At 42.4% G+C, this 13,161-nt stretch overlaps 1 protein-coding gene across 2 annotated transcripts in view; it reads left to right on the top strand.

The window, feature by feature from the left end:
• Positions 1–935, top strand: part of hhip (hedgehog interacting protein) — a 41,355-nt gene extending 40,420 nt beyond the window's left edge. For both annotated transcript variants that reach the window (XM_086120806.1, XM_086120807.1), the window contains exon 13: positions 51–935. In XM_086120806.1, the coding sequence (XP_085976932.1) occupies positions 51–247 (197 nt within the window). In that variant the 3' untranslated portion in view covers positions 248–935. The remainder of the gene's footprint in view (positions 1–50) is intronic.
• The last annotated feature ends 12,226 nt before the right edge of the window (positions 936–13,161 follow it).

Below are 13,161 nucleotides of genomic sequence, written 5' to 3'. Positions count from 1 at the left end.
GATTGGACCCAGCGTAACCACTTCCTGTCTTTTCAAACCCACCCCCACAGCCAAGTGCGACCCAGGCTGCCGCAACGGAGGCGTGTGCTTGGAGCCCAACAAGTGCCTGTGCAAGAGCGGCTACTCGGGCGACCAGTGCGAGCAGAGCGAGCGGGGCATGCCCAACGACCAGGTGAAGGACGGCCTCCTGGACCACATCATCGACATGACTTCGTACCTCCTGGACCTGACTAGCTACATCGTATAGAGAGACTCCGATGGGGGAGGTGGGGGACGTCCTCGTCGGCACCTTCCATCCTCGCCCTACACGAATCTACCTAGCGCCACTGGCCAACGACGTATCCTCTTTTTTTTTTTTTTTTTTTTTTTGCCCACGCTGACACATGAAAAAAAATCGATCTCCATCACAGCTGCCTTTACTCGACATCACCGGACATTACAGTTCCTTACTGGACGATAAGCTACTTGCTCCCCCACCCCACCCGAGCACCAGGCCTGGGATCCAAGTCTCGGAAAACGCAGAGCCAAGACGTTTTTTGCTTCTCTCTGGGACAAATATAAAAACATTTAAAAAACAGCGCAAAGGAGCGACAGTTTCTTTTGCCGTGATGTCGTGGTGACTTTTGGAGACAAGATTGCATCCACAACCGTTGGACATTTTCAGCGCGGGATGAAGAGAGACGCTGGATTGCTACCCCCGTGCTCCGCATTCATGACAAAACATTTCAAACGCAAACACCTTTGCACAGTTGCAGTCCAACCTCCTAACGCTAGCCTCTTTCACACAGAGACCCTGCAAAAGGAGCAGCGTCAGAGCCGTAACGGAGCGGGTCGCTGTGACAGTGACACTTCACACTGGTCAACACATTTTTACGACATTCTTTAATCAGAGATGCACATAAACATTTCTAGTTGTTTGGGGGGTTTTTGGGGGGGGGGGGGGCTGATTCCAAGTCTGCCCTTGTTTTTCTCTAGCACATCAGGTTTTCGATAAGAAGGAAAAAAATATGTAAAAGATATTTAGCAATCTTTACAGATTAAGGGTTAGGTTCAGCAACAGGTGGTATTTTTTTTTCCAAACATGCCACAGCTTTAAATGACCAATCGTAAAATCTATATTGTGCAAGCTTTCATAGGTCAAACTTAAAAACAAAAAAATTAAAATATGTCAAAAACCTGATGTGCTCGGAAAAAAAAGGAAACTTTTTTTTTTTTATCGTGTCAAAAAATACATTAAGTGACACATAAAGCCATCTCTGATTAAAATTTGAATAAAACCTTTGGGGCCTTGATGATTGCTTTCAACGCATCAGGGTGGGAGACGTAAGTTCCCCCTTCCAAACAGGGGCTGTACCGCCTCTGTTACAGCTCTGATACTACCCCCGAAGCCACAAAATGGCCAGTTGATTTCATCCAAGTCCCTGCAGGAACAAATCTGCCCTTTTCCCGCGTTTGCCTTTCACACGGAATCCAGCTAAGGTGGGACATGGCCCACAACTGTGTGCTCAAAAATGTTACTTGTCAGGCTGTGTCATTTGCTTTCAACACGACACGGCGAGTGTCGTGACTTTCAGTGAAGTGTTTCCATTTGTGCATTCGTGCTCTGTAAAAATTGTCACCGTCATGACAGATCAGTCAGGGTTGGGAAATGTGGAAAAATGTCGCCGTTTCGAAAAGGGCGGTGTCAAAGGGACAAGTTGAATGTCCGAACCACAAAGGGAAGAAAAGGAGGAGGTGGCGAATGACGATGTATATTTCCTCTATAGAGCTTACCCACTACTTCTTAGCATTGCAAAAATAAACCAAAAAAAAGTGAATAATAAGAAAAGTTTTTTTTAAAAACATAGCATTATTATTATTGTTATGATAGAGGGGGTTTTATTTTTTTAAGTGTAATAATATATGGGAGAGATCGGTGTTTATAAAAATACATTTTACACTAAGATTTGTGTCCATTTGGTGTTATTTGCAGCTTGATTTTTAAATGCCCTTCCCCGAAGAATCTGCTCCAAAAAGCTCCACCGCAGAGCCCCGATGTTGGCGTTTGTTCTTGTTCAAACGCTATCATGGTGTTTTGGGTTTTTTGCTGTTTCGTTTTGTTTGGGTTTTTTTCTTTTTTGAATTTGTTCACCTCGATGTGTTTGCTGACATAATAAGTCTACCTGGTCGAGAATGAGTCCACAATGGAATTTTTATGCTGTAAAATGGAAAAAAAAAAGTCTATTTTTTTGTTTTTGTTAGCACTTAATGTGAACGTTGTTGCATTGTAGCTGCTGAGACGGCATGGTGTGAATAGAATAACCATTTTCATTATTTAAGTAGTAGTTACACAAAAGGAGATGATAATTATTTAAGTATGTCATTGTACTGTATGTGTGTATTTTTTTTCTTTTTTTTTGTATTATTCATGTATTGTAAATACAACTTAGGGATGATAACTTTCTTTTCGGAAATATCAATATGTCTATTAAAATTTATAGCATGTCTCAAGTGTTGATTTTCAGTGTTTGATTCCATCAGGACAAAAGCAAGAACACTGTTGATTTTCAGAATATGCCAAATGGCAGCGAGAAACTCAAGGTAAGAATTCTATTTCCACCCCCCACCCCCACCGCAGGAGCCTCCCCAAAGAGTTTTTTCTTGGTTACTGGGTAACGGATACTGTTTTTGGAGTTGTTATGAAATCATTTTTAATACAATGTCTTTATTTTCCCACACATAAATCACGATACCGAAATCAAGTTACTATTACAGCTTAAATGTTTGTTTGTTTTCCACATACAAATGCCATGTAGTTCAAACAAATGCACGAGTGTTATGCCTTTATTTTAAAATTCTAAAATGTTTAATGCTAAAATATATCGTATATAGTGGTAAAAATGTTCTAATGGGTTTTAAATGACTAAAAGCATCACAAATACATGTATATATTTTTAACGTTCCAGAAAAAACCTTTAACACCTTGTTTAACCAATTAAAAAGGGGAAAAAAATGCATGTAAAAATATTTTGTGCACAATGCATATCTTGAATGTATTTTATACTTGATAATTAGAAATATATTTTATATATCACTTCCACAAATCATATTTAATACATTAGTATATTTATATATATACTGTATATATAATGATTGAACACATTTCTGTATGACAAAATATTAAATATTTTTTTCAACCAATAAATCCCCAAAAGGTATATTACCGGTATAAAAATTATATATACCGGTAATTTCTAAGCAAAAAGGAGCAAGGATGCTGATAAACAAAGGAAAATGTGGGTGATCCTTTTTCCACACGCACACACACACGCACACACACACACGCACACACACTCACACACACACGTTGTAGATATTAATTTCCTTCTGAAAATACCGATGAGGTTTTGGCTTGTTTAATGATAGCGAGTGCAGACCACCCAGCTCACTGCCTCACCCGCTCGCACACGCACACACGCTGCAATATTGTGAGTGGTAATGCAATCCTAGCCTTGTCTATTGGCATCCAATACGCAGTCTCCAATCTATGTGAGTTTATACATCATATATCAGCTGCGTAAATCAGAACTTTTTTTTTTATTTGGGGGGAATCACTCTTCCTCCCAGAGGAGCGCCCGTGGTCCGGTGGTCTTTGGCTTCCCAAACAGGACTGAGAATAAACACGGAGGAGGAGGACTGTATACCAAACATTTGAACCGGCTTTCATGTTGTATACACCAACATGAACGTCCTCCATTGATGTTGCAATGCGCTTTTTTTTTGGGGCATTTCAATGCGGGAAAAGCATTATCGTGAACCCACAGAGGATAAGTTCCAAACCGCCCGCAATTGTTGAAAAGTCGCGATATCGAGAGACCGCTTCATCTATTTTATGTTAAGTGCAAAATGCATGTTGTCTGCCTCCTACCAAAAGTCAGTACGAAAAAATACCAAAAATTGACCTTGGGAATATTTTTATATGATATGGAAAACGCTACATGTAGATCATGTTCAGATAAATTGACTTTTGGCAGTACTAACCTATCCTAATCATGTTAATTAGCATCCAGTCAGTTAGCTTGTCAGTAGCTGCATGGTTTGAATAGAAACACGTGCACATGACACAACAGTTAGCTTCTCTCATTCCAATTCAAACACGGAAGAGTGGCGCTCTCTCTGACCACCTGAAATCATTTCCTCGCTGACAACAAAACATTAGCTACAAACATAAACAGAGAGCTACGATCAATGGCAGCAAAAAAAAAAAAGAACAACGGTCATGCTAATCGCGTGTTGGTCTTGAGTGGCTGTCCAATGAGATTTCATATTTGATTTATTTATTGCTGGCTTTAACTGTTTGTAATCACATGGCAGATTCCGAGCTTGTTTACATGCTCAGCCCTCAATATTGACTCGTGTCCATGAAGTGATGCAATTAAGTGTCCCACTGAGGCTCAATCTGTCATGTGAAGACCCCCGTCGCTGACATCTGGACCACAGGTAAGACTGACAAGGGCTAGAAATTCATGCAAATCCATCTTACTGAATTCGAAATTTTAACTGAAACAAAAATTTGATTAGACAGTGATGATTTGAGAGATAGTATTTATTTCTCATATATGCAAAATCACATTGCTTACTTGTCACTTCCTGGTTCTGGCTATGCTGACCTTCGCTTGACAGTTTTCAACTTTACGTTTTCCACTGTAATTGTGTGAGGTTGACACGATAAATGCTAAACTAGCTTAAAGCAAGGATGCATTGGGTGAGGGCTTGACTAAGAAAATAAGAGCCTCGTTCAAATAGGAATTTCTATTACCGGTATTTAAAGTTCGTTGAAAAGGGAATGTCGGAGTCCGCTCAAGGTGCTCCAACTGGGGACACTGTGTGTCAGTGTGTCAGGCAGTACCTAGTGGAAATAGTTCCACAAGCATGTGAATTTGTTCATCAAGGAATTAATGGGAGGGGAGCGCGCTCTGCCTCTCCAAACTCACCACTCTCAGAGTGGCGTAAGCGTGAATTTCTGACTGTACCCTACAATAATACTGTCGAGAAAGAAGGAGACACTTGCATATTTAAGCTAACATCATTTTCTCTCTGTTTTGTTTCTAAGACGACCTCGAGCCGGGACAACTCAAAAGGTGTGACGATAGTAGAGTCAAGTTGACGTGGTGAGCTAACGTCACTCACTTCCTGCTTCGAATACAACTCAGGGTTCGTCTGTGAAAGACTTCGAGGTACACGCTGACATGCTAACATTTCTCTAATGTTTCCTGACGCAGGTTTTTTTCACCTTCATGTTAAGATGAGATCTTATTTCAGTCACTCACTGAACAGCCTCCACTTGAAAGTGTTCAACTTTAAATGTTCCACTTTAATAGTGTGACGTCAACATACAAACATGCTGAGCTAGCGTCACTCGCTTTCTATTTCCCTGTTAGAGGATCACCTCGTCGAGGACAACTCAGAGGATTCTCCTCTAATAGATAGAGTGGATGCTAGCACGATAAGCTTTTGTCACATGCTTCCTTTTTCTCATGACCTTGAGTCAGGACAACTCAAGTGTGTGACATAATCAAGAGAACTTGACATGCTAAATGCTAAGCTAACATCACTCGCCTGCTGATTCAAAGACGAATTTCACTCTAGAGAACTCAAAAGGTTGTGCCGTAATAAACTAAAGAGTACATGCCAGAATGAAAAGTTGGCTATTGCTCTCAAAACAAAATTTAAAACCCACACACAATGATTGAAAAGCGTCCAATCGTGCTCCAAAAATGAACGCTAAATAAATCCGTTCCCAAAATGGAGATAAGTAAACAACATCAACACAGGGAGAAAATTATTGCCTATTCACTCCTTCCTTGGCACTGCGCGTTTCTTTGCGCCGCCTTCGCCACAGCGCTAATCCTTGTTTTGGTACACGGGGCCGCCTGCGGCGCATCCTAATCTGTGCAAAGCTCCGTGTCCAAAGGCTGCTGCCGTGGCAAGCTGGTGGCACAGAGAACACGCTGATGCAAACCACCAAAGGAAATCAAGCAGGCGTCAAATGGAAGCTTGGGCACTTGAAAAATTGTCATCCATGCCGGTGTTCCTTTTCGCACCAATGTTACATGTGGATTGGCCACTTCGCTCTCTCTCTCTCTCTCTCTCTCAAAAAAATTACAATTAATGCAATAATTAAAATGCACTTCAATATTTAATTGGATTGCACATGATCAAAATAATGTACAAAACAATAATAATTACAAATGATGCGGTAAAAACAGTAGGATTTCTCACAAACTATTTTCACCATAATTGTAAAAATAAAAGCGTTATCCCATATGTTAAAAAAAATTCAGTCTAGTTCAATCCTAAAATACACAAAATGTATAAGATGTAAGATTTCAAGCAAAATGATGCTCTAAAAAAATTGCACTGTTCAAAGGAAAAAAGGCGGCACTTCTAAAAAAAAAAGTAAACATGACATGCAAAATGCATGAAAATTTTGTCTGAATTCAAACAAATGTAATTTACAAAAATAATGGGCTTTGCTGCAAAAGGTTTTGCATTTTTAAAATATTTTGCAGGTTTTCAAGCAAATAAAACCCAGGGGGGCACATGTTATCAATTCAACATCAATATGACATCAATTAATTTTGTTGGCATATTGATGTAGGATTGACATAAAATGCCCGCTGAGAAGTCATGCATAGAAAATAGTCTGGGTTTTTTTTTTTTTTGCGGCTCTCCATTTGGCCCAACGCAGTGGCCCCCTGGACCTTGATGACCCACCCCCACCTACCCCGCCACAACCCAACCCCAATCCTGCATGTAGTCTTGAAGCATCCAGACCACTTTGGTGGGCACTTTGCTCAGCTATTTCCTCCACTTGTCTGTACCAACTCACATTTTTCTTTTCATGTGCACCTGCACGTCTACGACCAGCACACGTGCAAAAACATCATTGCAACTGCAATAATGCCCTCTTAATGTCCGTTTCATGTGTGTGTGGGGGGGAATTCATCTCCTATCATGTCATGTCTTTCACCAATCTTGAAGCAAAACTGCAAATTTCATCAAAAATATTCTTCCAAGGCTAAATGTGCTCGTCGTGTTTTTCAGCCCGTCTTTCATTTCACAGGGTCACACCTTGTCACGTCCAGCAACCTGCAATTATAAAAGCAGGTAACCCCCTCCCCCACAAGGCAACCACCACCCCTTTCCCAGAGGACAGTGAATGCCTCTGCAGAGGTGATTTTATTGTCTGGGTTTTTTGCTTTGTTTTGTTTTGTTTTGTTTTTGTGGTGGAGCACACTGATGGATTGTGGCTGCTAATATGATGGTAAGGTTTTGTGTGAAAGGCTATGCTGGAAAAAAAATTGTGTGTTTCGGGTGTCAGGATTTTGTGGCGATGTTACTCCTCAAGACCATCTGCCTGGCGAATCGGCAGCTCAGATAAAAAAAAAATCCAGATTGTTGTCATTTGTGGTTTTTGTTTGGCAATATGTGCTTTTTGATGGCTAGGAGGCCAACATTTTTTTGTTGTCTTTTTGCTGTGGTGTTGGACCGTCAAACAAAAAACATAATGTATAGTGCCAAATTCTGTGTTTGAAAGACATGAGGAAATGCACAAAATCCTTTCATATATTTTTGGTGAATGTAATTGTGTCAGGGGACCAAGAGCCCTTCCTTTGCTGTGTGATGCCACAAAATTTAAACTATTTTACATGCAGACTACCATTGCAGGATTCCAATCAGATGAAACATGTTCTTTAATTGTAAATAGGTTGCACATATTTGTGAATGTAATTCTATATTTTTCTCATGTCGAGTCCTTGCTAGGAGACAAATTTGGTGATATGCGGTTTTTTTTTGAGTCACAAAGTTTAACAATATGTGCTTTTTAAAATATAATCTCCATTGATATTAAGCAGACAATGAATCCAAAACATTATTTTTTGGGGGGTAGGGGTCCCACAGAGAAGTGTTCTAGGTCCATGACACGATGACCATTCACTCGTGACACCATCATTTGTAGGCCTACTTGCACAATTCCTATGTAGAAATTTTGATGATTGTAACCTCTTCCCTCAGCATGTCAGACAAGGATGCGGCAACAGCATCTCCTTTGACCAACATGTCTGACCTCCCTCTGCGCAAAATTACACAATGCGCCGGCATGAAAAATAGAGCCCTTTGAGTGCCATTTTTTTTTTCATATATAACAAGCACAAAGGGCGGCCCGGTAGTCCAGTGGTTAGTACGCCGGCTTCACAGTGCAGAGGTACCAGGTTCGATTCCAGCTCCAGCCTCCCTGTGTGGAGTTTGCATGTTCTCCCCGGGCCTGCGTGGGTTTTCTCCGGGTGCTCCGGTTTCCTCCCACATTCCAAAAACATGCATGGCAGGCTGATTGGACGCTCTAAATTGTCCCTAGGTGTGAGTGTGGGCGTGGATGGTTGTTCGTCTCTATGTGCCCTGTGATTGGCTGGCAACTGATTCAGGGTGTCCCCCACCTACTGCCCGAAGATGGCTGGGTAGGCTCCAGCACCCCCCGCGACCCTAGTGAGGATCAAGCGGTTCGGAAAATGGATGGATGGATGAACAAGCACAAACTGACATGTTGATTCACTTCATTGCTTTTGGAACGTCACTGCAACAGCCATTTTTCTTTTTTGATAAACGGCAAAAGCAGCAAGTCCAATTGTGTGAGAACCCCACGTCGACGGTCCCCATAAGGAATGTCACAGGGAGCTTTGTTTCACGGTGTGCAAAGGACATCTCAGCGGAGGGGACTGCGCAGGATGGTCAAAGCGGGTCGGCCCACAGCTCCATGGTGGCCCTGAGGCACCGCATTTCCAGTGGAATGGCCAAAGGGGTTGGCGCATGGGGTCGGTGTCACATTCGGGCAGGGGTACGAAGTAGACCATGCCATTTGGCAAGTAGGGGGGGGGGCATCCCACGGCAGGCTGAGTTGAGTTCGACCAAATTAATTCAAACACAATGTAGAGCCAAAGTATTGCTTATGGAAATGCCACCTTGTGCTATTTTTTGGACGTGTTTTGTTATGTCCTCATCCTAATCCCTCAATTGTAAACGCGTCTGAAGCCTGGCTTTTTGTTGGGGTTTATACATCAGTCTGGGCACTGATGTTTTCATACCTCGCCGTCTTCTGCCACGGGCGGTGATGTTTTTCTGAAGTCAGGTGCAAGCCGGCTGGACTAAGAAAGACAGCGACAAGAGCGTAGACAGGTCAGAAGCACCCACCAACCGGGAATCTCCGTCTGGAAGTCTCTTCCTGTGTCGGGAGAGCAGCGATGATTGTTTTATGTTTTATCCTGGGTCAATTTGAAGGGTTTCCTTTCCAGAAGACGCTTCAAGGGAGGTGACAGAACTGGCAGAAAAATGCAAAAACAATTGAAAACCGAATGTGAATCGGTGAATCCGCAGGTGCCTTATAAGCGAGTACGCGGGGAGTTTGCTGTCATAAAAATAAGAAGTGTAATGAGAGGTGCTGTTGCTAGGGGGCGTCGCATTCTGCTGCTGGTTGGGGGTCTCGTGGTGAGAACAAGCAGCTGCTGGAGGGCCCTGCCACTGACCCTATTCATCCCAACAGCAGGTGTCACAACGTGTCCCGCCTCACACACACACACACACTGTCAGAAAATGTGTGTGTGAGTCAGTGTTGGGGGGCTGAGGGAGACGGGGCGAGGGGGGGGGGGGGGAGACCTGGAACTACTTACCGAGAACAAAGAGGCAAATCAGGGAAAAATGCAGCCTCCTCGAATAAATCTCACCACAATGCTGAGAAAAGTCCCCAGCGTGCCCTCGGAAAAAAGCAGGAAAAACCTGGTTTCTTTCTGCCCAAAGTGTCTCTCCAAAAGGCAGAAATAGAAAACATTTTAGATAAAAGCAAGCAAGGCAGCCCCCCCACGCGCACACCCCTCCCTCACTGAAAAGGACCTCACACCAAGACAGGGTGTAATTCTGACCAGAAAACTGCTTTATTTACCCGGGAAGGGAAAAGGCGAGGGGGGGGGGGGGGGGCGGAGCACTTAGACAACAAGTGGTGAGTGCGCTACACCGCGAGCTGGAAACTTCTTGTTATTCTCTGCTGGGCTATCAAAAATGGACTCCAAAATTCATTTACATTAACAAAAAAATGAAAAGATACATTACAAATAGGTGTATAGAATGCACTCTAACGTAAATATACTGTATGCAATTTATGGCAAAATAAATACAAGAAATTAACATTATGTCAAATGTATTTCAAAAGAACTAACAAGAGCTCCACTGGCTCTTTTGGTTGGGCCCGCTAAACCATTTTTGTTGTTGTGGTGAAGCATCTCCGTTGTCTCCTTTATTTGAACTTTACACCCTCTTATATTTGTCCTTTGGTGAAGCCGATATTTTATTCAGGGAGAAATGTCAGCGATATTAGACTGTCAGTTTGTCTACGATGCTCCAAACGTTAGGAGCCTCGCCCCCAAAATAGAACGGGGTGGCGTCACCCAGGTCAAAACAAAATTGTCTCCCGAGGGAGATATACGAAGGGATGGATTTTTTTTTTTGTCTTTCCTTTTGTTGAGAGAGAAGCACACGGTCATCAGTTATGACAGATTTTTTTTAAATGTTTTTGCGTGGTCACTTGTTGCTGGACAGACTTTGCGAGGGGCAATTTACATGGCAAATACGATTGTATTTATGCTAAAATCTGCCCTTTGATTACATTATTGTGGTTATGTCACCATACAAGCTAAAGAAAACACAAAACACATTCTGCAACACATCTAAATGCGCCTGAGAGCTGTTGCACATTTCCGTAGATCACCGATATTACCGGTAGTCGGATTTTTTGCTTTGAATGGTCACTTGTTGCTAGGCGGAGTTTGAAGGGCCCATATGTGACCGCGCATTGGTCTAATTTTAAAATGGGTTTTCTAATCTGTTCGTATGACAAAAACATTGCTATAGGATTAAAATACGTAAACCACTGCTCTGTATTACATATAATGGACAAAAATAGGTCACATTTGTTTCCAAATGAAAATGAATGGCCTCAAAGTATAGTCACTTTAGTCATGGGGGAATAATCAAAGCTTCCTGTTATCTTAGACGAGGCCGTGCCCTCGGAGTCACTTTTAAATCACATTATATGGGCTCCACACGCTCTCCTGTGTGACCCCTTCCTCCCCCCGAGCCCCCCCAAAACACACTCAAACATCAAGCTACCGTTTATCGGTGGCCCTAATTCATGTTTGCAATCGGCATGATGTCTTTGAAGTGAACGCACAAGTTACCCCCCCACAGCTGCACGAGGGGGAAAAAAAAACATGAAAGAGGGAGACTTGACCTGACCGGAATTCACCGCGAATAAATCGTTCTTCATATGAGAGCCTCGCCGCCTTGTTCGGGGACAGGATTATCCCGGATGAAGCAGGAAAGATTTCCCCCTGCTTAAGCTACGGCGGAATGCCCTACTCAGGACAAGGTGAAGGGAAGTGAGAGCGACCAAAGGAGTGCACTTTATTCTTCCCTTTGTGCACCAATTACGAGGAAAGAAATAGCTTGTGTTTCCGCTTCCCTCTTGCCAGGTGAACCATCTTTGGCTCATTGGAAATCAAGAACGAAAAAGTCGCATAATAAATAATATATGGAATTTATTAAAAAAAAAAAAAAAACAATATTACAACTGAAAGTTAATTTTAGTATGGGCACTTATTGCTTGGCACGATTGGTGGGGTATGATCGTTTATGCTCCTAAAGCCAAGAAAACACATTTCTATTGTTTCTTTGGCATCTTGGAACAGATGGCTGCGCTGCACCACACAGTTGACAAAGGCCAGGGCAAGGCGGCAGGAACCGGAAGTCAACAAGCAAAGATTAGGTTTATTGAAGTCTTGCGATACATACTCATACTTTTCTGAAGTCTCACAAGATTTACTAAAGTTTTGTGAGCGATACCGGAGTCCCCAGTAATCCTTGTGCAATTTACTGAAGCCTCGCGAGAGAAATGAAAATCTGCTAGGGAATTCTCGCGAGATTAATCAAAAACCTCATATGCTGTGCTGAAATCTCACGAGATCTACTCAAGTCTCATGAAATTTGCCCTAAATTTTGCGAGACATTTGAATTCTTATGAGTCCGAAGATAAACAAAAACCCAAGTCTCATGATATACCAAAGTCTTGCTGAATTTATTGAGGTCCCGCCGGATACACCGAAATCTCACGAGATTAGCATGTGACCACTCAGGCTGGCCATGGTGACGGCAATGTCAAAAAAGAGGCTCACTGGCTGGCTTGCCACGACCTCCTGGCAGTTTGTCCGAGCCCCGAAATCACACCCGCTGACTGCAGCCAACTCCTTTTCAGTAGTGGGATCGGGGAGGGCTTTGCGGTGAGTTGACTTGGTGGTCATGTGTTACGTTACCTTCATGTGCACTTTGGCCCACCCGGATCACAGCGGCACGCTCCAAGCCTCCTCGCGTGGATTGTTTGCTTTCACATCCACGGACTGACAGGGAGTGTTTACACACAAACACAGTTATTGTTGATATGTTCTGTGATTGCTGGACCGCAATTAACTACGCAACTTGAACCACAAAACCCCAAACCGCTGCATCGTTGAGGTTTTGATGCTAGCAGATATATGACTCTTCTCTTGGCCTCCGTGCATGCCCGTTGAGCATTTTTATTGATATTAAAATGACAGCAGTGTTTACATCATTTGGCAAGCTGTGTTGGATTTTCCAGTGTTTTTGTTTGGAGTCCAAGCAGGTGCTTGCCAACAAGACCAAACCAGAAGACTCCCTTTTGGAGGACATTTTACAGGTACAAGGGTGACATCTTGCGGTCGTTTGCGGGTGGTTCATGTCATCGCCATCATGAACTCTCCGGTACAGATATTGAGTTTTAGACGACCAGAAACGAAGAGACCATCAAAATTTAAGAAATGCTTCAGTGTAGATTGTTTCGATGGTACTGAGCTCTCGACATTTAACTATTTTGAAGCATCTTAAAGAAATACTTGATGTTTTTTGTAGACTATAAGATTGTATTTATATACTATACTGTAAGTATTTTTGTATACTTTATATATATATAAACTATAAGATATATTTGTTTTATATTGCACTATTATTGAACTGTGTACAGTTCTTTTCTTAAACATTTTGTGAAATAAAAACAAAAGTTAC

This window comes from Hippocampus guttulatus, chromosome 9, assembly GCF_054856545.1.
Source record: "Hippocampus guttulatus isolate MCC_2025c chromosome 9, RoL_Hgut_1.0, whole genome shotgun sequence".
Classification (NCBI taxonomy): Eukaryota; Metazoa; Chordata; class Actinopteri; order Syngnathiformes; family Syngnathidae; genus Hippocampus; species Hippocampus guttulatus.
Note: the sequence above shows the minus strand (reverse complement) of the source record. Positions and strands in the feature narration are given on the sequence as shown.